The sequence below is a fragment of the Sycon ciliatum genome, chromosome 11 (assembly GCF_964019385.1).
Source record: "Sycon ciliatum chromosome 11, ocSycCili1.1, whole genome shotgun sequence".
Classification (NCBI taxonomy): Eukaryota; Metazoa; Porifera; class Calcarea; order Leucosolenida; family Sycettidae; genus Sycon; species Sycon ciliatum.
This window is the reverse complement of record NC_088653.1, coordinates 8,269,998-8,297,304: the sequence shown is the minus strand read 5'-3', so window position 1 is coordinate 8,297,304 and position 27,307 is coordinate 8,269,998. Positions and strand designations below refer to the sequence as shown.

Below are 27,307 nucleotides of genomic sequence, written 5' to 3'. Positions count from 1 at the left end.
CCCTGGTTTCCTTCGACTGTGCTGTCAGGTGCTGTCACCGAGAAAAGTCTTCCCACAGTTCCTGCCAGGCAGCAAACTCTGACAGGGACGCGGAGGACAGCAGCATGGGTCACTCCGCCGCAAGAGGCTTTGGAGCTGGCGGTGCTGGCGACGAGTGAGGCTGACTCTGTTGAGTAAGACCAGTGATAATTGCATCGAGATGCTTCTCTCGTTCATTGGCTGCCTCCATCTGCTTTTTGAAGAGATCGGCAAAGAGCAGCGATATCTGCGCTCGGCACACTTGGTGCAGCTGCATCTGACATTTCGGAAGACGGTCACGACTAGAGAAATAAATAAAATTTAATTGGACCTGCAGGCCTCGTGCGAACACAACCGCGATGCACCACGGGCAAGAAAAACACAGGCACGAAACATCACTGCGCCATGTTATGTTCTCATGCACACCACTACTACTAGCCAACATGAACTAGTTTGGTGACAAGATAATAGAAACTAATTATTTACATTCTCAAGTGAGGAAGAAGAGCAAGGAGAAGAACACATGCATCCAGAATATGGATGCGTGCATGCGTCCAATAGAGACATGACGTAATCATGTGAAGCAAGGCGTATAACGTAACAATACGCGTTATACGGGTGATAACAACTTGATGTACATTTGCAATACAAGAGTAGCTAGCATGATACATCATGGACAGTAGGAAGGCTGAGAGCAGAGGTGGCCTGTCCACGGGTCACCACAACTGTGTGGGTAGCGTGCGTACGAAGCTGACATAGTTGCTGCAGAAGTGGACTAGCCTGGCTGGGGACACAGAGATAAGTACATAGAAGAAGTTTAAGATCAATATGCTATTTTAAACTGTGCAGGTTGGATACATGCAAAGCATGGCGGTTGGTGTAGTGCGCGACAAGCAGAATATAATATTTTAATGGCAGCAATACCAGTCTGCAATGGTTTCTGGTAATTTCTTTCACTTAAATCATTGACATACACAAAACTAGAATACTCTTAGGGCCCGGTCCCACATGCACTTGAGAGTTGCAGATCCGCTGCAGCGGTGTCGCAACAGCGTGTATCACCATGGAAACTGCGAGTAGCGGAACTTCCGCCGTGGCGGAAAGTTCAAATCCGCTACTCCAAAATTTTTGGAGCGTATACTCTCCTGCGGAAGTTCCGCTCCTGCGACACTCTGACATAGTGAGCGATTTGTGTTGTTCGATTTTATTTTCGATCATGAAGTGGACAGTTTGACTTTAGTCAGGGTAGCTACGGCTACAATTGTACATGTATGTTGAAGTCAAGACTCGCTTGGCCAAGGTGAAGAGAGATACGGAGCGATAGGTGGATAGCCGAGAAGCTGAAACCGACGGCTGCGGCGTCGGCCAAAGACCAAATCCCGGACCTGTGAGCAGCCAAGCATGGCCATCATGTAAAACCACGCAGTCGGACCACTGTGATGTAGGTCAAGCAAGAGCGATACATGTACCACTATTACCAGTATCTGTAGCAGTTATCATTGCCATTGGTTATCGTCGACGTGCTGCTCAACAAGTTCGTACTAGAATACAGCAACAAAATGTCGCTGCGGTCTCCATTGCCTGTCGACAACGTCTCGCCAATCGACCTCTACCCAACGGAAAATCCATTCTTTCAGATTACTAGTATAGTATACAGAACAAAGACTCAAAGTCAACAATACCGAACCCACGACATGTAGCTAATGCTTGCTACTCAACAAAAACAACGACCTGTCCAACACCTAGTATCTACATCAACAGTACATCAGTGCTGATGTGTCCACAAAGGACGAAACAGTTCTGTCCACAGACACAGTACTGACTCTACACCATCACTGCATCAGTACGTGCACGCGTACTTCGAAGTGAAAGCATGCTTGAGTTGCAGGAGAGCTGCACTGAATTTTTTGGAAGTCAGAGAGGCGCGCTCGCTTCGTTCGCCGTGCACGCGTGAGCATGTGAGACCACGCGAGCATTTTGTCGCAGGAGAGGTGCGACACCACTCCCGCAAAACCTTGTCGCACCAGCGGATCCGCCACTGCATGTGGGACCGGGCCCTAAGCTGAATTGTATGATGGCTAAATAGAACATGCAACGGGCAGCATGAGTAAGGTCATGCTCGTTCAGCATGGCGGAATGCACCTAACTTCTTATGAACAGTGTTGCAGGCATTATTCACGTGATCTAGTTTGGCACCAAAATATTTGGCATTGGTGGAGAGTGGTATATCAACGCCTGCACAAGTCAGCTTGAGGTGGCCGGGAATCAACTTTGCAGGCTGCCTAAACATGACAAATTTGGTCTTCTGGGGGTTGAAAATCAGGCCCTCGTCCATTGATGCTTGGTGCAGGCGGGTGAGGTCTTCGTGCAGCCTATCTGTTACAGCGCTTTAATTGTTGCCTGCGATGTAGAATGCTTTGTCATCGGAATATATTTGGCTGAGGGAATGGCGAAGGGAAGACGAGATATCACGGACAATCGTGGATATGGCGTCTAATTTGGAGACGTGTTTTGCTGAGTATTCTTTGCAGTTGCAGTTTGGGTGTCAAGTCGTAGCTTTTCCCTCCCTCCCACCCCTTTCAAGGTGGCATATTGTTTATCCGGTTGGGAGGGGAGGGGCAAACTGGCCGCATATTTTGTCTGTTTGTTGTGACGCCCGATTCCAGGCAGTCGTGTGAACCCTCAGTGGGCGATTTGCTGGCCTCGGTGGCCGTTTGTGCGCCCTCGGCGGGCAAGGTGATATCGGCCGATGGTGGGCAGTTTGCAGGCATCAGGCGGCAATTTGCGCGCCCTCGATGGGCTGTCTGCTGGTTTAGCCCTCGACGGGCAGTTTGCTGGCCGTGGCGGCCATTTGGACGCCCTCGGTAGGCAGTATACTAGTTTATCACTCAACAAGCGATTTGCTGGCCTCGGCAGGCATTTGGACGCCCTCGGTGGGCAGTATACTAGTTTAGTCCTCGGTGGGCAGTTTGCTGGCCTAGGCGGCCATTTGCGCGCTCTCGGTGAGCAGTATGCTAGCTTAGCCATTCGTTGGCCCTCGGTGGGCAGTATGATAGTTTAGCCCTCGGTGGGCGGTTTGCTGCCCTCGGTGGCCATTCATACACCCTCAGCGGACAGATGCCAGTTCATCCCGTGGCGCGCGAGTTGGCTGGCCCCGGAGGCCATTTGAGCGCTCTCGGTGGACAGTATGTGGTTGGCCCATAGCGGGCTGAATGATATAGCCACTGACGGGCAGTGTGGCATAGACCCGGTCCTTATGCGGGTCTTTTCTTCATCACCGTCATGCATCTTTACTCAAACATGTATGTATGCATGTATGTGTATGTGTGTGTGTATGTGTGTGTGTGTGTGTGTGTGTGTGTGTGTATGTGTGTGTGTGTGTGTCTGTGTGTGTGCGTGTGTGTGTGTGTGTGTGTGTGTGTGTGTGTGTGTGTGGCCTACCTAGGAGTAGGTTGCACTTTTTGTAGCTCTTCCTTCTGGTGTTTTTTTCATTGCAACTCCTCGCTCAGGGGCGACTCTGGGGTAGTCCAGGGTCGTCCCCGGCCATCACTCGCCATACTGAGAGTGTAGTTTTGAAGCGAGCGGTGAAATCCACGACGTAGACTCCTTGGTGGATTTTTGTTGTCACCACTCTACGTTTGTGTCGCCGTTCGTTGTGCGCTGTGGGTTGGCTACCCCTCGCACTTTGCTCTAGCTTTAGCCCTTTGTCCAATGACTAGAAGAGATTCGAGAAGAAGAGAGAGTAGACAGAGAAGGCAGATAAAGTTTGGTAGTTGGAATGTCCGAACATTACTGAATGTTGATGGACCTGTTGAAACTGCCGCCGTGTCGCGTCGTGCCAAGGAAAATCGGAAAGTGGATCTTGTCGTTCGTCAACTCTAGGAACACGATGTCGAAGTCGGTGGTTTGCAAGAGACCAAATGGTTTGGATCAGCGGAGTATTCGGTGGACAATGCTGTTGTTCTTTCCTCGGGGCGTCCATCCCCAGGAGCGTCTTCTTCAAATTCAAATTTTGAAAATATTCAAAATTCTCAGCGTGGTGCTCAGCGTGGAGAAGGAGTCGCTGTTGTCCTTCGAGGGCGAGGTGCTGATGCATGGGATGCAGGAGGTCGACAGTGGACGGCTAAGTCGTCGCGTTTAGTGTCAGCTCGTCTTCGTTTCGTACATAGTGCAACTAAATGTTCGTGGCTGACAATCATAGTGTGTTATGCACCGACGTTGCGTTCTGCTCGTTCAGTGAAGAGTGAATTTTTCAATGATTTGGAGGATTTGCTCTGCACTGTACACCCTACTGATGATCTAGTACTACTTGGTGACTTCAATGCTCGGGTAGGATCAGCTCTATGCCCTGCACCTGATGATCCCTGGGCAGCTGTTCGTGGTCCGCATGGCTCTGGACTACTAAACGAGGCTGGTAGAGAACTGTTGTCATTTCTTGCTATGCATAACCTGGTCATCACCAACTCATGGTTCAGAAAGCGCGACATTCACCAGCAAACTTGGCAACACCCCCGTACAAAAACATGGCATTGTATTGACTATGTAATTGTGCGACGACGTCAGCTTTCAAACTGCAGAGATTGTCATGTCATCCGCAGCGCTGAGTGTTCAACTGACCATCGCTTGGTTTGTCTAGCGTACATGCTAAGTCTCGGTGTGTCCAGGCGCCGTAGACCCGCTAACAAGAAGACTGCTGGTCGTTATAATGTTAGCGCGATGACCAAGGTGCCGGGTCCTGATGCCACTGATCATGAAGTTGCTGATTGTTTGCGTGCAGAATACGCTGCTAATGTTGCCACTGGTCTTGACGGATGGGCTGACTGCAGTGCTGTGGAGGACCAGTGGGTGAAGTTGAAGTGTGCCGTCACTGAAGCTGCCGATGCTACTTTTGGCCGGCAAGGTCGTCGACAGCCAGACTGGTTTGCTGCAAATGCAGGGCATCTTGATACTCTACTCACACGCCGGAACAAGTTATACAGCAAGTGGTTGCAGTCAAAGACTCACGTCGATCTGTGTGCGTTCAAAATGGCCCGCGGCCATGCTCGGGCTGCAGTGCGTGCCGCGAAGCGAAAGTGGCTGCAGTCACAGGCTGACCTGGCTCAGCATGGGCGTTTCAGTGGGCAGAAAGTGGTCAGCAATCTCAGCCATGAAGAAGTGCTACGACGGTCTGCAGCCTGTTCCATGTCGCAGCATGCAGAAGAGTGATGGGAGTGTGTGCAGCTCTCTTGATGAGGAACGCGATTGCTGGCAACACCATTTTCAATGTTTGCTGAACGTACCAAGTTCATTCAACCCTGCAATATTTGACTCAATCACGCAGCGTGACATCGATCGCTCATTGTGGCAACCGTCACCAACATCGGCGGAACTTGTTGTGGCATTGCGGCACATGGCTAACTGCAAAGCGGCTGGAGGTTCCGGAATTGTTGCTGAGTTGCTTAAAGCTGCGTTCGGCACCATATGCCCCTATCTCATCGACCTGTTGAACTCAATCTGGACTAGTGGCACTGTACCTGCTGAGTGGCGTAACGCAGTCCTTGTACCAATTCCGAAGAAGGTAGACCTTTCCAGGTTTGATAACTGGAGGGGAATATCGCTGCTTGATGTTGTAGGGAAACTGGTGGGCCGTGTTCTGCAATCCCGTCTTCAGAGGCTTGCTGAGAAGGTGCTGCCGGAATCGCAGTGCGGTTTTCGCCGTGGACGATCCTGCACGGATGGAACTTTTTGTATACGCCAACTAGTAGAGAAGTTTTATGAGCATCGTCAGAAGGGCTACCTCGTTTTCGTGGATTTACGAAAAGCGTATGATTCCGTGCCGCGCCCTGCTCTCGCTGCATGCCTTCTCAAGCTGGGCGTACCTGAGGAACTCACAGAGCTAATCCTGCAGTTCCATTGCGGCATTGAAGCGGAGGTGCGTGTTGGTGCTGAAGTCAGTGGCTCGTTTCCTGTTGAAAATGGTTCGCGCCAGGGATGCACCATGGCTCCGGTTTTGTTCAATCTCTTCTTTGGTGTTGTTATGATGTGCTGGAGAGATGCGATGCGTCAGGCCAGCACTGATTCTGGTATATCACTGTCCTACAACATCAATGGTCAGCTTTACTCCCGTGCTAAGGGTACCCTTCAAGTGCAACTCCACGACTTTGAATTTGCAGATGATGCCGTTTTGTTGTCAATGAGTCGGGCTGAGGCTGAGCAGTCGCTTCAGACTTTTCATTGTGTTGCATCCTCGTTTGGTTTGTCCGTCAGTTCGTCGAAAACACAATTCATGGTAGTTGGTGTTGGTATTTCCCCGGAGGACAGGATGCCGATGGACATGGGTGGCGACAGCATTTCGTATGTTGAATCGTTTCTGTACTTGGGCTCCCTCATCACGCCAGACACCCGATCCTCACCTGACATCCAGCGACGGATTGCCAATGCGGCAAAGGCGTTTGGCTGCCTCCTACCAGTGTTCCGGGATACCAGCTTGACGGTGGCAACAAAGCGTCATTTGTACACAGCCTGTGTTCTGTCGGTTTTACTCTACGGTGCTGAGTCATGGGCTCCGCTTCGGCACGACTTGGATCTGCTGGACAACTTTCACCGCCGGTGCATTCGCTCCATCTTATGTGTATCTCGGCGTCAGCAATGGGAGGAGAAAATCTCATCGGCAACGCTCCGTGCGCGCTGGGGTGACACTACACCGGTGTCAGACCTTGTTCGGCGTCGGCGGTTGGAATGGCTCGGGCACGTCGCGCGCATGCCTGCAGACCGTGCTCCCGTCCAGATTTTGTTTGGAAGGTTGAGTGGTCATCGCCCTCCTTGTGGTCCCCGGCGGCGCTGGAAAGACGTTGTCCAGAGAGACATGAAGGCAGCTGGCGTGGATTCCTGGTTTCAGAATGCCCAAGACCGGCAGAACTGGAGGATGTTCCTTGCTGAGCCACCACCGCACACAGATGATTCGCCACCTTTGCGCTGCTTGCTGTGTGCCAGAGACTTCCGCCGCCGTAATGACATGGCCCGACACAAGTGCATTGCCCAGCGGAAGTTGCCTGTGTCACAACAGAAGGGTGCCAGGCAATGTATGAAGTGCATGCGGTGGTTGAGGAGCGCTGGAGGACTGGCTGTGCATCGCTGTCCTGTGTCCACGGATGTCCCCACTGTATCTATTCGCCATGAATCTGACTCTTTTCGATGTGATGTTTGTCGCCGCTCTTTCCGCTCCCGTTCTGGTTTGAGCCGTCATCACTGTGACCGTGCGAAACGGATGTCACGTGCAGCCAGGAACAACTACCATCATGAATGCGAGCATTGCGAAAGACGGTTCTCAAGGCCACAGGACTTGCAACGCCATGCCAAATATTGTTGACTTTGCGATTTCTCTCTCTTCTCTTCTCTCTTCTTGTCGTTGTCTCCCGCTTCTGGGAGCGGCGTGGCCCGATAGGGTAGCTGTACATAGTAGTAGTAGTAGTACTGTGTGTGTGTGTGTTGAATGGTGTAATCCCAGCACAAGTTGCTATGTCTAACGTAGCTGTTTGCTATCATCGCTTCCGCGATGGGCATGTCTGAGGTCTGAGGTGTGTGTGTGGGTGGGGGTGCGGGGGGGGGGGGGGGGTGCTCCCATATGCCAAAGTGCATTCTCTTCGGTGAACAGGACAAGACCTGGCCACGTCATGGGCCCCGGAAGCGGTGGCGGGACAATGTTGTGTCCGACATGAAGGACCGCCAGATAGTGGACTGGTACGACCTCGCCCAGGATCGCAGAGAGTGGAGATCAGCATGCAGCACCATTCCTCCGACCGAGCCCGTCACCTTAGACTTCATTTGCACTTGTGAAAAGCGCTATCACTGTCGCCAGGACCTGACTCGCCACGCCCGATTCTGCTCGTGACTTGAACACTGTTGGTCCCTTCGGGACCTGCCATCATCTCCGGATGGGCATATTGTATTGTATTGTTATGTGTGTGTGTGTGGGTGAGTGTGGGTGTGTGTGTGTGTTTGTTTGTGCGTGTGGGTGCTTGTGGTGTGTGCGTGTATGTGTGCATGTGTGTGTGTGTGTGTGTGTGTGTGTGTGTGTATGTGTGGAGGACACATGTTCAACTCATGGCCTCCTTCGTATATCTTGGCAGCCTCGTTGACCCTGACTCTCGTGTTGGCCTTGAGGTTGATCGTCATCTTGCCAGTGCAACTCGTGCATTTGGAGCACTCCACTGTGTGTTTAACACTCCCGGCCTGTCCATCCGCACAAAGAAAATGCTGTACGAAACTTGCGTTCTGACTGTTTTGCTGTATGGTGCTGAGTGTTGGCCGGTTCTTCGTCGTGATGAGATCCGTATTGACGACTTTCATCATCAATGTCTACGATGTATTACTATGCGCCGTCGCCGCCTCCAGAGGTTGGGCCATGTAGCTCGGATGCCTGACAACCGTCTCCCTAAGCAGTTGCTGTTTGGATGGCTTGACGCTCCTCGACCAGCTCAGGGACCTCGTCTTCGGTGGAAGGACAGAATACAGTCAGACATGAAACTGTGCTAAATTGATGAATAGTTTACTCTGGTCCAGGATCGTCAGCAATGGAGAGATGCGTACCGCACTCGTGTGCAGGGTCCTGCCCCGGTACCGCTCTCTTGCCTGGTATTTAAACGGACATTCAATAGTAAATCTGGACTTGGACGACACAAATGTTCTGCTGATAGCCTGTAGCGGAACAGCCAGACGCACATCAAAGCCATGCCTGGCTTCGGTGGTTCCGAAGTGCCGGTGGACTTGCTGTGCACAAGTGCACAACACCTGCCCCGGCATCACCGCCCACACCCCAGCACATACCAATCACCAGCCATCCGTGTTGCAACCAGCACTGCGCTACCTGTGATCGCTGTTTTAAATCTGCTCCTGGCTTTCGGCGACACAATTGCAATCGTGGACGGCGTCGTGGCGGAGCGGCTTCCTAGTGGCCATGCTGACTTCTCTCGAACTCTCTCTTCTACTCTCCCCTGTCTCAGGGGCAGCGCGGGCAAGCATTTGGCAGCTGTACACCAGGCCAGGCCAGGTGTATGTGTGTATGTGTGCATGTGTGTCTGTCAGCGTGGGCACACGAGTGCCCGAGTTTGGCATGCGGGAGCACTTGGAGGTGCTTCCATGTTTGCGGGTGCTGAGGCTAACACTGTTAAATGGTCTCTATAAGAGTGGCTGCTGTGCTCCTCTTTGCCTATTCATATCTTTATTGCGTTGCTTTGACAAGGCTCTATGCCTGCCACGTAGAGACGGGTAAACTAGGGCTCGCACCGCCACTGAGACTTGTATTTTCAACCGACATGCATGTGAATATTACATCCACCATGTGGTTGAGCGGGTATAAGCCTAATTCTAGAAGTACTCTTGTATCTTGATTGCACGCGCAAGAACTTTGTTATGCTCTGGGTATCTGTTTCTCCTGTTTAGGTGAAGGATAGAATAAGGATAGAATAAGGCTAGATTAACCGTTTCCGTGCTGGCCCCTTTTACTCCAGCAAACTGCCGTTCCAGCTCACTGACTCTTCTTGTGTAGTTTTCGCGCACAGGTCCGAACGAATTTTTCTCTCAATACAGTTCACCTTGATGGGTTTCGTCACCCTGGGCTTGTTGGAAAGGTCAGGACCAAGCACATCCATCCTGGTAGCTCTCGTCTCACTATTCATGGAGGTTCAACTTCTATGTCCTCTCGAAACTACTTCACGATGCCTCGGAAAGGCACAGCAACTCGATCTCACATTCTTTTTCAGTTTCTAGTTCCAGTTCAGCCGATTTTCACGATTCAAATAATTGTTGAGTTATGGCGCTCAACGAACGCGCATATTGCCATACGCTCAAAGACTTTTCCGCATTGCGTTGGCAATTGATTTTATGTATGATGACTGGCGCTCTAGTTTTTTGATTGCCTTGTAGCAGTAGCTTTCCCGGAGGCTATATACCGTGGAATATTTCTAGAGATTGGTTGCCTGATTCACGGGGCTTTCTGGGTGGCGTGGTTTTTTTTATTGAAATTTGACCGTTTTCCCTTGTTGCTATAACCCTAGCAGCAGTACCCTGTCAAAGATATAAACAAGACGCCTGGCAAAACGACTCCTGACTACAACATCATACATCCACATGCACACTTGCCTAGACAAAGACAGTTTGGGGAATGTCATTACAACTAACATCACTACAGACACTAGGTAGTTCTAGAACAGCCTGCGTGTCTGCAAGTGCCAAGGTGTGTGGGTATGTGTGATGCACTAAGTATGCATGTGCATCACAACACAATGCTTGCAATCCACTTCTCGCTCATTTCCTTCATACAGTGGTACTATGTTGTGCAGGGCACATAACAGACTTACTGAAACCTATCCCCAGTCAAGTTTGTGGACCAGAAAGCAGTTATCTAGGTTTGCCAGTGCTGAACACACTTTACAGTTCTATATCATCACTGCTATATCACTAGTAGAGCCTGGCTGGCTTTGATGTAGATCAGTCCAACCTTTCGACCTAGGTCCAACAGATGGTGACTTCGCCAAAAAGTGATTCATTAGTTTTCAAAGATGCCATGTTGACAAATACATATTTAGCAGAACATTACCAGCAATTATATGACATCCCACAGAGTCCGAAATTCCGTAAAATATTTGCGCATTTACTGCAGAGAGTGATCTTGGAAGGAAGAAAATTGCTCTGAACTATGGCCATGACCGAAATGTAAGGCATCAAACCAGTGAACCACGCCAACAAGACAAACAGTTACACAACGAAAAAAACGAAAGTGAAAAACATTGAACAACCGATGCGATCTCAACTCCTAAGAATCATGATTTTCTTCTCCACTGAAAAGTATCTGTTACCTTGGTGATCTTGAGGAAATAGCAAGAATTGACCTTCTTCATGGTCATTTCTGAAGCTTCCTCCAAATATTGTCAGCCAACAAACCACAGCATTGTCACCTGGCTAGTCTGATCTCTGTCCTCAAGAAGGACCAGTTCCAAAAGATTGGGGGGGGGGGGGGAGGTCCAGTGCGCTTTCTAGCTTCAAAGATCTGGGAAATCGCCTCATTCTGCACATTTCAAGCAGCTTCGCAATTGTTTCTGGCTTGACATTGAACAGCAAGAAGATGAAAAGCACTTCTTTCTCAGTTTTTTCGAGTAAACTACCTCTCCAACCGCGTGGCTTTCTCTGAAGGCCATTTTGTAGGGGCTTTCCCATGGCCATGTGCTGGATGCATGCCATGTCGATGTACTGACATGACATGATGCATGCTGTCATGTACAAGGACGTAGACTACTCAGTGACTACAGTCAGTACTCTGTACGACTCGTATGAGTCGTAGACTAGAGTGACTGAGTCAGGGAGTCGAATTTTATGACTGCCTGTTGACAAATAGCAACTTGTTTGGTGTAATTTTCGTTTAGAGTGGCTGACAGCTTTGCCAGCTTGATACTTGGCTTCATTCTGCAGCTCACTGGTTTGAGAATACAGTGTTTTTTGCAGCTTCTTCAACGGATATTGTGCACCATCATCAAGGTGGTTACCTATTTGTAGCTTCAACTAAAAGTACAACAACAAAAGCAACAGCCTACATTCAACAGCCACAGCCCATGACAACCAGAACAACAACAACAACGACTACAACAACAACAATAACACCAATTCTCGTTCCTCATATACTGGCACACACAGAGACATAGACAGCAATAGCGGCAACACACAAATTAAAGTGTAGTTGGCCGCAGCCAGATGTGACACTTGCGCAGCTAGTGGGGAAGCACTAGCCATCGGTATTCGGTATGAAAAGATAGAATCTTGCGGCCTACGTATATTGAATGCCTTGAAAAACGCGTCAACATGTTGAACGTATGACCAGCATCAGCCAAGGACTGATGGTCAAAGCAAATACCAAAATACACTGTTATAATATTAAAACACACGATCCTTGAAGGGTGGTGGCGCTCCTACGGATGCGGAAAACCCGGCCTTTAGCCGAGTTTGACGCGAACAGTGAAATATACAAGTAATAATAAACAGAACTACAAGGACACATTATGTCACCATAATGTCGGCTGCGCAACCAGTCACTCATCTGACATAAGAATTTTTGAAGCAGCTAGTTGTCTGGAAACTGGGCATGCTTCCAGTTTGTGTCGGTACTTTCAAACTCTGGTTGCTGCAGGTGAAAAGAGATTCTCGCAAACCTATTAAAATGCACGGTTGCAGGCAGCGGTGTACAAGAATAAAAAGAAACGGAAAGAAATAACAAGGGTGCTTCAACGTTGACTGGGCTCGATCACTGAACACTAGACAAGAATGTTTGCAAAACAAAGGTAGAAGAACTGGTCAGCCTCAAATGCTACCTCAAGGACACGCAGCGTATCCAAAAAGTAAAGAAAAAATGGAAAATGGTGAGCTGGAGGCGACTGTTGCCGACATCACTGAGCAGTGCAAATGGTATGGGCAGACAAAAACCAATAGGAGAAGACCTACACAGTACTGAAGGAGATGTCAAGCATGAATGCTAAACCTACAAGTGAACCTGAAGGAGAGGAGGATGTGGGTGATGCCATCTTGGCTACCCTGGCCAAAGATTTCTCTGAGCTACGGCAGCACATACCTGCACAGGAAAACCAGCAGAAGCATAACGGAGAGCCTCATCATATCGTTGGGAAACGGCAACAGCAGCGCAACATGAAGAAATAAAAAATGTGTACTGAAGCTGCATTCTCATTTACAAGAATGTTTGGGTCTCACTGCTTAATTACCTCGTACGCATGGCCTGTGTAATTGCTTTAGCCTTTTCTCTGCTCTTTCCGGTTGCACAGATGTTTGTACAAGTGCTTTCACTTACTCCCACCCGCTCTCACCTCTCTTTCCGGGTATATACGGATATCATTGCTTTTTCTTCTATCTTTCACACTAGTAATGTACTGCGTCCGGACTTCGCTGAAGCTTAGATAAATATTGATACCTAAATCTATAACTTGCACTGCTTCCAGGAATGCAATGCTGGTTATGCTATGCTTTACCTCCATTAGCCGTCTGTGCCATTGTGCAGATTTGTATTCAGACAAATTTGTTTCATGCTACAATGCTTTCGTTGTGCTCTGCCGTAAGCTCATGATTAATCAATGCCCTTTTCTGTGGAAGAGACAAACTGCCAGGCAGCACGATCCCCTCCTGTCATAGATCCAGAGGAGTACTGCAGGAACGTACATGGACTACGGCGAATCATAGGCTTGAAGGTAATCAGGTAGTGAGCCCGTGGGCCTTGTCCATGTACGTTCATGCAAGCATCCCAACCTGAAGGAAAGAACTTCACAGGGAAATTCTTCGGTCCCAACCCCCTTTGTCCAGTTTCTGATTCGAAAGTCAGAAATAGACTATTTCATTTCAAGGAGGAAAACTTCCTTCTGCCAGCGGAGAGGGCTCGACACAATAATGTGGAGCACTATTACACGTAAAACTCCATTGTGCCTTTTGTGACTATTTCACTTCTATTTTTCACTGCACAGCAGTGCAAGCTCCATCAGCAGCCTCAAACATTCGTCATCTGAGAAAGGGCCCAACATTCCCCGAACCATCAAAATATCTACAGCAAACAAAAGGGAGATTTTCAAATTCATGCAAGAATACATTCAATAAATTCACCCAAAATGAAATGAAATCACCTGATAGATCGTCACTGATATCTGATATCTTCATACTCCCAAGTTCATAGAGGATAAAGTCTCTCCATTTCACAAGGTACTGCACGCTGCCACCCTAAAGCAACAAAATTCACAGTGCAACGAACAGCTCAATTGTGTCGACCTCGCGACCTGATTTATTACAATAAAATAAACGTACCTTCTTTCCCACTGTCGATCCGGTAAGAAGCAGCGAAAACTTCAGGCCCCTAAGACTGCTTGAATTTTCTCCACAGCGGACTGCTGCTGAAAACATCAGCTTGGCGTAAAAACCAGGCTCTTTCTGTCTATGAGATACCTAGGCTCCTAACGTAAATGAGAGCCTTCTCGTCGCCAGCCACAACAACAACAACAACAAAAATCACCTCCACCGAAAAAGACATGCAGATTAGAGAGCTTGTTGTGTACAGCGTGAGTTCAAAAAAATCCTTTTTCATTGAGATCACAAAAAAAACTTCACACTTGATCGCGCGAGCTCAGCACCAGCAGTAACGTTTGGGTGGAAATATTTTATTTGAAAAACTTTTGTCAGGCGCGATGTCGCTGATTGCTGGTGATGGAAGATGATGCGTTCCCTGTCCCAGTATTTACCTATACACCATGCAATCCCAGTATTTACCTACACACCATGCAATCCCAGTATTTTCCTATACACCATGCAATCCCAGTATTTACCTACACACCATGCAATCCCAGTATTTACCTACACACCATGCAATCCCAGTATTTACCTACACACCATGCAATCCCAGTATTTACCTATACACCATGCAATCCCAGTATTTACCTACACACCATGCAATCCCAGTATTTACCTATACACCATGCAATCCCAGTATTTACCTACACACCATGCAATCCCAGTATTTACCTATACACCATGCAATCCCAGTATTTACCTACACACCATGCAATCCCAGTATTTACCTACACATCATGCAATCCCAGTATTTACCTACACACCATGCAATCCCAGTATTTACCTACACACCATGCAATCCCAGTATTTACCTACACACCATGCAATCCCAGTATTTACCTACACATCATGCAATCCCAGTATTTACCTACACACCATGCAATCCCAGTATTTACCTATACACCATGCAATCCCAGTATTTACCTACACACCATGCAATCCCAGTATTTACCTATACACCATGCAATCCCAGTATTTACCTATATACCATGCAATCCCAGTATTTACCTACACACCATGCAATCCCAGTATTTACCTATACACCATGCAATCCCAGTATTTACCTACACACCATGCAATCCCAGTATTTACCTATACACCATGCAATCCCAGTATTTACCTACACACCATGCAATCCCAGTATTTACCTATACACCATGCAATCCCAGTATTTACCTACACACCATGCAATCCCAGTATTTACCTATACATCATGCAATCCCAGTATTTACCTACACACCATGCAATCCCAGTATTTACCTACACACCATGCAATCCCAGTATTTACCTACACACCATGCAATCTTACCATGTTCAAGTAGACATTGCTTTTCATGTGCTTATGTTTGTACTGTAGCAATGGAAGCAGCGTCTGAAGAGGAGAGTAAGGACAAGTATCAACCACCAAATCTGGCTGAGTACAGTGATCACTACTACTCAACCAATGCACCTCATCCAGACCTGGTTAGAGCATGTGAAGATGACGATGGGGAACAAGTACGACAAGCCGTGAACAGCGGCACTGCAACCGAACCTGTGATTAGACCGGATCTCATGGAAGAAGTGCCAGAGTCATACTTTCAAAATGTCCATCGCTCTCATAGAATTCCTATGACCATCATGGTAAGTCAGAAGTATCCCCCCCCCCCCCCAATAAAAGCTTTGCCATGCATTCGTCAGGCGAAATAGCACGTTATCATACATTTGAGGCCAGCGGGAAGAAGATGATGACGTCGAATAATTTAGTATCTGTGCGCATGAATGTGCTGTGTGTGTGACTTTGTGTGTCAGCTATGACATCAAACCCCGTGGTTCCATGCCTACCGTGCAGGTCAGAACCATCCTGCAAAGTTCGAATGAGGTAGGTAGAACGTTCGCGCCGCGAACCATACCTTCTGAAATTTGTTCGTAGTATACCATTGAAATTTCGAATTTCTTGCTGAGAGGGGTAGCTTGCAACCTCGATATGGCTTGCTCCAGGCATGCTGTAAAGCGAAACTCTGTTGAAGTAGTGGCGGGGATCTGCCGTGCAACTGCTACAACAAAAATGATTCGATCTGAGAAAGCTTGAGACCGCGAACCTCCGTTGAATATTGAGTATTTCAAGCCTTTTCACGATAAAGATAGAGTTCTTTTTGGGGATGGACGTCGCGGCAAAGGACATGGTTTCCAACTTCTGGCGTCTGCTAAAGCCAGGGATCATTTGTCCGTTCAGGTCAGCAGGCTAACCGTCGGTAAGCGTGTTTAGATCGCGTTGTGCTCGATGTGGTGGATCACAAACAGTTTTGATATCGCACAAATTGAACTCTGCATCGTGCGTACTGTATTTTTTATTCAGAAAATCGCAAAGTGTCTCTGACTCTCTGTGTGGCCGTCCTATGTCACGAGAAACTCCAATCAGGCTCCTATGTCCTCTGCCTTCTTGATTGAATGTCCACTTCGTTTGAACAACGAACACAACAATCGAGGACGGCTTTGCAATGAAAAATACAGCTGTACTGGAGCTTAAAAAAAGAAGAAAAAATGTGCTCAGGATGAGACTCGAGTACACGCGTACTCTCCCCGCAGGTTTTGTGGATGTCGCTCATAGATGCGTAATTTCGCGTGACGTGCCACTGTTGCACCAAATCTATTTCACCTCTCAAACTGGCTATGTACAACTAGCAATGAATTTCAACGACTTTCAGCCCTGCATTAGTTATATCCAGAGTACATAGCCCCCAACAACTCAACCTCACTCAGTCATTGGTTCTGTCCTGACAGAATTACAGGTTGACATCATCTTTATGATACAAAGCATGTTGTACATGTCTCATCCTGTACCTGTGGAGGACAAATAACATTATGATCCCATGTGATGCATTTATAGACAGCTATCACGTCGTAAATCACTCCCTGGAGAACAATTGCATCATACAATATTGTCGGAACAGCACTGTATCTGGAAGGTGCACACCTTTTTAACGGATGATATACGTTTCGTTACAGTCCTTATTTCCTGAGAAACAGAAATCCGATAGAGAAAAATTACATAGAAAGACCAGAAGTGTATTCGCAATCACTTGAAGCATCCTAGTTAAACAATTATTGGCACATAGCACCATGGGAATAATATTGTGACCATGGATTTCCCTCTAGTCACATACCATGATGGCTAACTTTACAATACACAAAGATACGAACGAATGTCTTATGTTCCACGAACCGGGATTTGAGACTATGAATTTTGAAGCTTTGAAAAGCTCACATCACATGATTATGACTACCATCTGGAACACACAAGGGGCATAATATCCTTCGTAAGCCGAGCTTGAGGAGGCCCGAGAATGTACTCACGATTAGGGGTCTAACAGAGAATGTACCTGCGTAGTGGTCTACCAGAGAATGTACTCATGAGTAGTGGTCTACCAGAGAATGTACTCACGAGTAGTGGTCTACCAGAGAATGTACTCACGAGTAGTGGTCTACCCGAGAATGTACTCACGAGTAGTGGTCTACCAGAGAATGTACTCACGAGTAGTGGTCTACCAGAGAATGTACTCATGAGTAGTGGTCTACCAGAGAATGTACTCACGAGTAGTGGTCTACCAGAGAATGTACTCCTGCGTAGTGGTCTACCAGAGAATGTACTCACGAGTAGTGGTCTACCAGAGAATGTACTCACGAGTAGTGGTCTACCAGAGAACGTACTCACGAGTAGTGGTCTACCAGGGAATGTACTCACGAGTAGTGGTCTACCAGAGAATGTACTCACGAGTAGTGGTCTACCAAAGAATGTACGTGGGTAATGGTCTACCAGAGAATGCACATGGCTAGTCGTCTACCAGAGAAATTACTCAGTGTACCGTAACACTACACTCGCACCCACACGCTGGCAAAAAAAACAAGGCAAGAAAGTAATAAAGAGCAAGCCGGCCAGCAAGAGAGGTGTCAGTGCAAGACACAGGCAGAGCAATGGCACGGTGTGGGTGACTGGGCAGCAGGGTAGCACCTGAAAATCCGACTCTCTAAATTTCCAGCCATGGCCGCTAAACCGGGCTGGCGGAAAACTCGCCTTGCCGCCCAAAACTCTTCTACTAATATGGGTCCTGCCCCACTGCCAGTCACACCCAAAAAGCCGAAGGAAAGCAAGTGGAAGAAAGCAATCATGCCAAAAAACGCTGAGCCCCTCGGGACAGAAACACAGCATGCGACATGCCACGGAAAACCAGAAAACAGCTGACAAAACACGCACAAACGCACAGGACCAAAGGGTGGGTGTGTGGTAAAACTCTAAGCTAACATAAGCAACACAAGACCATGCCATAACATGTGCCAACTGAGCACTACTAGTAAGGCTCCAGCTTCGTGCTTCGCAGGCTCACTCGTTCATCCCCATCCGCTGGGGGGCCCTCTGCCACTCTCCTCGGCAGCGCACATTCCTCATCCTCAGTCAGTGGCCGCCCAATTTGCCGTAGTTACAACTGGTCCAGATGCCAAGGGGAGTGTGGGAGAGCGCACCTCTACAGTAATGTCAAGGCTGCCACCCAAAAATTGGCATGCATGGCCAACTCCTCCAGCAACTGGCCTAGCACATCAGCTCCACCCGCCGAACGGTCAGGCAGATCCCGACCCAAGCATGGTGGGGCGCCAGGCCACTAGCTCTGCTTTGAAGCAGGCATGTGAAGACAGTAGTAACACACAGTTTCTATCACTCACCATACCAGCCAGCCCTGCTCTTGATTCCATTATGCCATGTATTCACACGCCCATCGATGTTGTCAGCTTAACTAGACTGCTCACTGATCATTTAGGCAAGGCATTCTCTTGCTGCACTAGCAGGGGCTTACAAGCGCCGGAGAAAATAGCGCCATGCAATATAGCTACAAAGACAACTAACTGCACAGTAGCATTAGGCTTCATGGGTCGCCGTCACACTGTGACCCACACAAATCTTCCCTCATGTACTGAACATTCCGTGTACATATCAGAGTATCTGGCAACATCCTGTGCACAAGGAGAGACCCTTATTCCATCCCTCCATTTCCATCATACCAGTACTCGGGCATTGGCATGGTGCCCACGAAGAATGGTAAACTACTCATTTTCCACCATTTATCAGCTCCCGTTGGCAAAAGCGTTAACAATGGCATCGACCTGTTCACGTTTAGCCTGTCTTATATCCGGATTGACGACCCAGTGCAAACAATCATGGCCTACGGGCAGGGTGCATTGCTGACACAGCTGGCCATCCACAACGCATTCCGCATTCCGCTCATCCCTGTGCACCCGCCGAACTGGTCTCTATCTGGTATTCAGTGGCAAGGGAAATTTTACTTTGATCGAGCACTGCCGTTCGGCCTACGCTCCAGCCCACACAACGCAAACTCGACCACCTCTTGGGAAACCATCCTTTGCGTCAAGCATCGTCGCACCAAGCAGAACATTTACACGGCGCTTATGGCATATCAATAAGAGTTTAGCCGGTCGCCGATGCGCTGTCTAGTTTCAACCTGCAAGCATTCCATCAACTGGCGCCATCGGCACAGCAAGCCCCAGACACTGCGATCTGCTTCCCACTCCTGGACTGATGTGGAAGGTTGCTGGCCCAGAGCGGGCGGAGGTTGCTTTTCCCAGTACATGTTGGCCAGGTGAATGTCCTCCTTGATGGAGAAATCTCTGTTATTAGGGATGTCAGCGAACGCACTGCGCAGGCCGCTGCGCATGCATTGCGTCATCGATTTGTTGAACGTGATCGCGGCCGACAGAGAAAACATGGCTGCGGTCTGTTTGCACCGCTGGGAGTCGTAAAATTACTGTTCTTCTGTCCCCGCGACCATTCAAATCATACGCGATACAGGAGGACCCACGAGCTCACCACGTTCTCCCCGGTCGATTTCTCTGAAAGTTTGCACATCGTGAAACACCAGTATGAGAGGTGTTCAGGCCAATTTTCAAGGGATTACCCTGGTTGGATCGTTCCAAAATCGGACTTGCATTTCTCGCTCGCGGCCATTTCTTGCGAGATGGAAGCGCCCTGCCCTGGTGAGTAACCAGCGTCGCGCTTGGTAGAGAGTTGCTGCAATCAGCTCCCTGATGTCGTCGCTGCCATTGTCAGAAGCGATGGACCATGAATTTGTTTGAGAGTCTCTGGATGCTACTTTTCCTCAGCCTAGTTTTCAGCCATTCCGTGCATCTTCTTCGCACGATATATTTTGCAAAAAAATGAAAGTGTTCATGAGTTTTCTTGTCGGCCGCGCGTAGATGGGCCAGGCTGACCTGCGCAGATGGGCTGCGCAGTGCGTTCGCTGATATCCCTACTGTTATGCTGACCGGACATGGCATAGAGCCGGTTAATTGGCGAGCAACCAGGATCACGTCCCCTACTTCAGTTAATCGTTTTTGCTACTTGGCAGGTGCACGGACATATGGGTCAGGGTAGAGTCTAGCGAGGACACCACGACACGATGCAAGTCGTCCCAGGGCAGTAGGGCAAAGAACCCAAGACAAATCATGGTGGTACATTGCAGATCACCAGTGACTCATCTGGTTGGGCCAGGGTGGACATCAGCTGGCGGAACAAGGACTGTGAGATCGGAGTGCGGCGGGAGACGGGACGAGAACAGATATGGTGAGCGGCGACTTGCAGTTGCATGATGACTGGCTCCGCGATCGGATGTGGTTGACCAGCCTTATGGTGCAACCAACGAAGAGCCGCTCAGCCTTGTGCAACAGGGGCAAACGTACTGCCTTGTTGGATCAAACTCGTTAGGTATAACGCCAGGTGTGCCTTGAGAGCTGGGAAAAGGGGCTGAATCCGTCCCCAGAAGGCCATATACGCCAGGGACCGAATGCTTGCAGATATGCTCTGCCTGTAGATGGTGCCACGTCAGTGAGCAGGATGAACGGTAGCACGTCGACCAGGTGCTGGATGAGTGGATTCTGTATGGACGCTAGTTCCGTCCAGAAGGGGGCGGACGCTGAGCAAGGCATATACAAAACGCACACACACCAACACACCCACAGACAGGAAAATGACACACAGGGGATCAGGTATGTAGAGACTGTGTGTTGCTCCTGTGAGATTTGTCGTTGTTCTGTTCATGTTTCGTGGGTTTCCAGACTCCCCCACTCGGTGCGCTTTCCAGGGGTCTAACCCTCCTCTGCCTCTAACACCACCGTAACCCTTTGTGTAAGATGTATGTTGTGTACAATATGAGTCGTGTGAATTGAGTAGGGGACAAGGGGTGACAACCGGGCCTTATGTTAACGCGGTCTAACGCCTCATACCGTCATGCATACAGGCAAGCTGAGACAATCATTGCCAACATCACTGCCCGTTGGGCTTCTCCCTCCCCTGTCCGTGCCAGTCAATCGTGTATGACCATCGACACTGCCCATCTGGCTTCTCCCTCCCTCATCGTCACTGCCCATCGGGCTTCTCCCTCCCTCATCATCACTGCCCCTTGGGCTTCTCCCTCCCTCATCATCATTGCCCATCGGGCTTCTCCCTCCCTCATCATCCCTGCCCCTCGGGCATCTCACTAATTGGTAAAGGTAAGGGTTCATTGAATTGGCAATTCACACGGAAAAACACCCTATACTAAAAAACGCAAGGAACAGAACAGCATAGGCAGCAAGCGCAAGAAAAAAAACACCAAGAGGCAACAGAAAAGGCAGCCTCGCAGAGGACAGACTACACAGGGAGGGGGGGGGGGGTGGGGGAGGACAAGGTTACCAAAAAACAAACCTGAGGCCGTACAGTAAGACCTCTAATGAGCATAGTTTCCGAGAGAACAAAAACGGACTGCATGAAAACAGAAAGGCGGTGGTTGCGGCCCAAATAGACAGACTGGTTGAGGTGTGTGCCTAAATGAGCCAAACCCGGGCTGGAAGGCTTCTCGGATAACGGTAAATGGTGTGACAACACGCAGAAATAGCCATAATGAATAATACCACGTAAAACAAAAACTGAGGCACCAATATTTTACCAAAATGCAATAGGGTGTCACCGCCCATGGACGTTATTGTCACAAGCACTTATCTCGTCAGACTCCAGCCAGTCTGGGAACTCATGCTCCGTCCATCCGTGGACGAGCTCCAGCAGTGGGTTGTGGTTGCTGAGTCCAGTGTGGTTGGCGACTACTGCCCCGGCCGAGCTGGGAGCAATGCCTACTGACGTGACCCAACTGCTGGCAGTTCCAGCAATGCGGGCCGCTGCCAGGGGTTCAGCCACCGTTGGCAAACAGTCCGTGGGCTGATGGCCTCCTCTCGAATTGGGCGTTGTTGCCAATGTTGGATGCACGGATATTCCTGCCTGGGTATGGTATCTCAGGTTGGAACCACTCTCTGGATTGTAATTGTCTGAGCCGACGACCTGTGGAGGCTGCCTCGGCGAGTCTTTTGTCGTCTGCAAGGCTGTCACCCAGGGTGCTCTCCTCGTAGACTCTCATTGTTTCCCAGTCAAAGGAAACGGCTATTTTGAGTTGTTTCTGCCTTTAACAGATTTCATTCTCACCCTGCCTCAAGACCACCTTGGCCTCAGGTGCATAGTCCGATAGCACCGTTATGGCGGCATCAACCTTTTGCAACACCGTCTTGTTCGTGACGAACTGAGCCTGTAGCCCTGCCAACTCGAGCTTTTTCTGGGCTTGGTTTTGATGACTTGTCAGAGACTGCGCTGCTTTAAGTTAGGCCACCTAAGCTCGTGCCGCCGTGGCCTCCTCCTGCACTCCCTTTATTTGTGATGAAAGATTTGTAAATGGGGAGGCGAACCACGATGGCATCTCCTAGTTTGCTGAGCCCGGTGTGGGTGGGACAGGTAAAGCGGCGGAGGTGGCAGCTGGGTGTAATATTGCAGTCCTGGCTAGCTCAGGAGGAGGTAGATGAGCCTCGGTTCCATGGTTGCGAGTGGACATTGGCATGTTGAAATAATTGGACCTCAAAAAACTCCAAGCTAACACAAGGAACAGAAGACCACGATGGCAGGTGAGAGAGAGAGAGAGTTGCACAGTGGAAGAGCAGCAGTGCACGACAGAAAATGGTGATTGAAAAAATACGTTTTACACTCTTACGCTGAGCTCAGCCGTGAAAAAAAAACACATTCAGGAGCACTAGTTTTAGCACGAGCAGAAAGGATCACTGCGGATACAGACTTTCAGTGGTGCTCCTTTCTCTGATGTGATAAAGCACCTGCGCGTCATATATAACCGCATAAATTCGTGTCACTCGTGGGCTGGTGAGAATAGTGATGCCGAGAGGCATTGCCCTTTTGCAGCTCACTCTCAGCAACATCTCGTGGTATACAGTTTTGAGGAACAACGATGCAACCATGATAGTAAGAACTACAGTGCTTCCTGGGCACAAGTGAGTTGGTTATAGTGCTCTTAAGGTGGCTCCTACCCCTCGGGTCCAAATTTTGTTTCTTTGAAACGTGGCTACAAACGATTGTACTTTGTTTCATTGGATATCTAGTGTCCGGAGACAAAATTTTTGAGGTACTACCGGCCGGTTTCACTCGGGGGAGGGGCCAAACATAGCATACTCACAATTGCCAATTTAGGCCAAAAAATACCGGAAAACCACTTTTTTGGCCGTAGCACTTGTAGTTACACCGTTTGTCTTGATGTTCAACATCAGGACAGTAGTATACTTGCTAAATATCAGCATAAGCTGTAGAAGGGGGTAGAATTCTGCTAGAAGGTGACCAAAATAGAACTTTGAAGTCGCCCACATACTAAATGCCATAGCTGAGAATGTGCATGGAGTGTATGGTCTAAAGGTTTTCACAACTACTTCCTCCGTATACAAAAACTTCGTGACTTTTTTTGAAGGCTGCGCATAGCTCTGAAATTGTTCCTTTTGACTTCGAATAACACTCGTGGCATTGTCTTACCTGTTTACAAGCTATATACAAAGAAAAAAGCAACTCAGACGATTGAGATTGAGTTTATTCAGAGTCTTCGTCGCTCCTGTCATTGTCACCTGACGACGCTGACTCCGCATCGCCAACAGTCGCTGCTTCCGCTCGCGTTTCGTTCAGATTCTTTTCAGCTGCAATGATGATCCGATGCGGGACTTTGGCTACGTACTCTTCATTTCCAGAGCTGTGTACGAATCGGTGTCGCCTATATTCAGTGGTTCCAACCCGCGACCTCCATTACGCCGTGAAACGAGTCGCTCAAGCACATCCACATGCTTCGCATTTTCTCGGCAGGAGAATCCTCCCAGCATTCTACAACGGCTTCGACGAGGTCCCTGCGATTCCCCTAGGCGACAACGGAGACGTCTGACTGGAGTGGAGAGAGGCGAAGAAAGCCAGGTCGTCGACATTCCGATCCGGAGTCTGCGCTTGTTGCACGACGACTGAAATGTTTCATCTTGCCATGCGAGCGGAACCGATTTTTATGTTCTCACGCTGCGTATGGGGCCGCGCACCGCAAGTATACTAGTAGTACGACGTCAGGCGAAATTACTGGTCAGTCGGCGTCACGCATTTTTCACAAAAAATTGCGTTTCACCTGCTGGGAGAGTATGCGTGTACTCGAATCTCATCCTGAGCACGTTTTTTTCTTCTTTTTTTCAGCTCCAGTATAGCTGTATTTTTCATTGCAAAGCCGTCCTCGATTGTTGTGTTCGTTGTTCAAACGAAGTGGACATTCAATCATGAAGGCAGAGGACATATGAGCCTGATTGGAGTTTCTCGTGGCATAGGACGCCCACACAGAGACACTTTGGGATTTTCTGAATATAAAATACCGTACGCACGATGCTGAGATCAATTTGTGCGATATCAAATTGTTTGTGATCTACCACATCGAGCAGAACGGGATCCAAACACAAGCTTACCGACGGTTAGGCTGACGACCTGACTGGACAAATGATCCCTGTCTTCACCAGACGCCAGACGTCGGACACCATGTCCTTTGCCGCGACGTCCATCTCCAAAAAGAACTCCATCTTCGTCGTGAAAAGGCTTGAAATACTCAATATTCAACCGAGATTCGCGGTCTCACCCTTTCTCAGATCGAATCATTTTTTGTTGTAGCAGTTGCAGGGCAGATCCCCGCCACTACTTCAACAGAAGATGGCTCCAAAGCATGCCTGGAACAAGCCATATCGAGGTTGCAAGCCACCCCTCTCAGCACTTTTTTTGAAGAAATTCGAAATTTCAATGGTGGAAGATATACTATGAAGAGAATTTCAAAAAGTATATTTCGCGGAGCGATCGCTCAACCTACGTCATTCAAACTTTGCAGGATGGTTCAGACGTACATGCTAGGCATGGAACCACAGAAGATGATATCATAGCTGACACACAGAGTCACACACACAGCAGATTCGTGTGCACAGATACTAAATTAGTGGACGTCGTCATCTTCTTCCCGCTGATCTCAAATGTACGATGACGTGCTATTTCGCCTGACGAGCCTGGCCAGTTTCAGGGCAGCGAGTGCCCCGTGACTCCGTGTTCCAGCCGCGAGCTCCACTTCGTCACGGTGTCAGTTTCGAGCAAGTAAGTGTTAGTTTTTTTGTCATTTGACTCGTGAGTTCCTGTCGGCAACGTCCTCACACGCATGTCTTCTGGGGAGAATTTGTTCGAGATCAACCAATCCTACCTCAACATGAATGTGGGTTGTCGATGACAGCCTTTGGCGAGGTTCGTTGAGCAGTTTCTTGCTCAAAAACACCGTTGAAAAAAGGTCACGAAGTTTTTGTATACGGAGGAAGTAGCTCCAATGCGGCAGATACGTGTCTTACATTACTTGATTGCCACATCATCAGAACATAGTAGTAGAGCTTTGGATCAAGTTTCGACAGTTTCCACCGAAGCTAACTACCAAAATAGAACTTTGAAGTCGCCCACATACTAAATGCCGTAGCTGAGAATGTGCATGTGTATTGAGTGTACATGTATGCTCTAATGTTTTTCACAACTTTCTCCAACATGAAGCCGATAGTGATGTGGAATTTGTTGACTGCTTTGTCCAAAACATAGTGCTGAAGCAAAGCACATTGAGCACTTTCTACTGGTAATGCAATTATTATAATTATATTATACATTGTTTGCTGCCAACATAGCAAGCAATACTTCTATACTAAAATCGTCTTCCACGGGGTACGGTCCAATGGCTTTTCACTTCACATCTAGCCACTGTTCTTCGTGCATTACTTGAATGCCTAGTCTCCGTGGCAAGGAAGCTAAGAGCCACACTGGAGAAGTTTCTACTGAAGCTAACTATCAAAAATATTTAATTTCCAAGATGCTACTATTACATCAAGCAGCTGTGTGTGAAATGCCACTCTGTTGAACACAGTAAGCAAAAATGAGTCACTAAAACACTGTTTGCCAGATATAAGCTGTTGAGACTGATAGCAGCTGTATGATCTAATATGGATGGCGGTTCCACACTGACCAGCACAGGCAGAAGACCACACAAGTAATACACCTAACGTTCTTCGAAGTAAAATCATGTAAATACAAGCGTATATACACGCATCACTCCTGTTCTCCACCACCGGCAGTCCTGGGCCACTCCAGCTGGTCAGAGTGCAAAAATTTCTGCAGCAGGCTTGACTTGGAAAGCTACTCACAACTGCCATGGCTGCAACATGAGTATTACCAGCGCTTTTACAGCGCAACTTGTAGTATATTATTGTCAATTCATTGTGGTGCATGGCACTCGTTTTCAACAACCGAGTTTATGTCAGTACATAGTTGCATATCCAACGCCAGTAGAAAAAGAGGGGTGGGGGCAAAGTACCACAGTTCAACACTAGTCATGTTGAACAGCGTTATGCCATGCCCGGCGCGCACACAAAACGCCCGCGCGAGCGCGTACACAAAACGCCCGCGCGCATGCATGTACACATCACACACACATTCGTGCGACTTTACATAGCCTGCACTGTCGTTCTACGTCATAGGAGTGAGTGCACACACATATATATATAATTATAATGTACATGTAGATTGCCTAATTTTGCATACGTAATAAAATTGTATATGTATACCCACACATGCGTGCACATAATAGATCGATTCAGCGGCATACGCATGAGTGTGTGCCAATAGGGCCACATGCCAATTATCGGATTGGTCTGTGAAAGTTGCACGCCGCGGCACGACAAACTTTCGGACAGTCTAAAGATATGACACAATGAATGTGGAATACCCACCAGTGTGTAAGACCATTTAATATCTATTTCGCAGCGTTTGTGATTTTCGGAGCGTCCCTGTTGATATTTGATGTCCTCACTTGGTTGATGACACAGTCACAAATTATCAAATTCACCTGCAATGCCATCCAATCTGCGTTCCGCGATACATGTACAGTGAACGGTGGTGAGGAACGCCATGCAGCAATAAAACAGTCGACACTCCCAAGGAGAGGATACAATTCAACAGCGTATTGAAGTACGAATTGTTCTAAACAATTTTCAA

The 27,307-nt window shown here is 48.5% G+C and overlaps 1 protein-coding gene and 1 long non-coding RNA gene across 2 annotated transcripts in view; one reads left to right on the top strand and one right to left on the bottom strand.

The window, feature by feature from the left end:
* The window catches only part of LOC135827053 (serine/threonine-protein phosphatase 6 regulatory ankyrin repeat subunit C-like), a 141,440-nt gene that overhangs the window by 16,461 nt on the left and 97,672 nt on the right, over positions 1 to 27,307 (top strand). The window contains exon 3 of the mRNA XM_065339575.1: positions 15,242 to 15,507. Coding sequence (XP_065195647.1) covers positions 15,242 to 15,507 — 266 coding nt within the window. The remainder of the gene's footprint in view (positions 1 to 15,241; positions 15,508 to 27,307) is intronic.
* On the bottom strand, positions 13,590 to 13,967 carry LOC135827448 (uncharacterized). Its single transcript, XR_010555448.1, has 2 exons — positions 13,846 to 13,967; positions 13,590 to 13,761 (listed from the first exon to the last, which is right to left on the bottom strand). It is a non-coding gene; the product is annotated as an uncharacterized LOC135827448 (long non-coding RNA).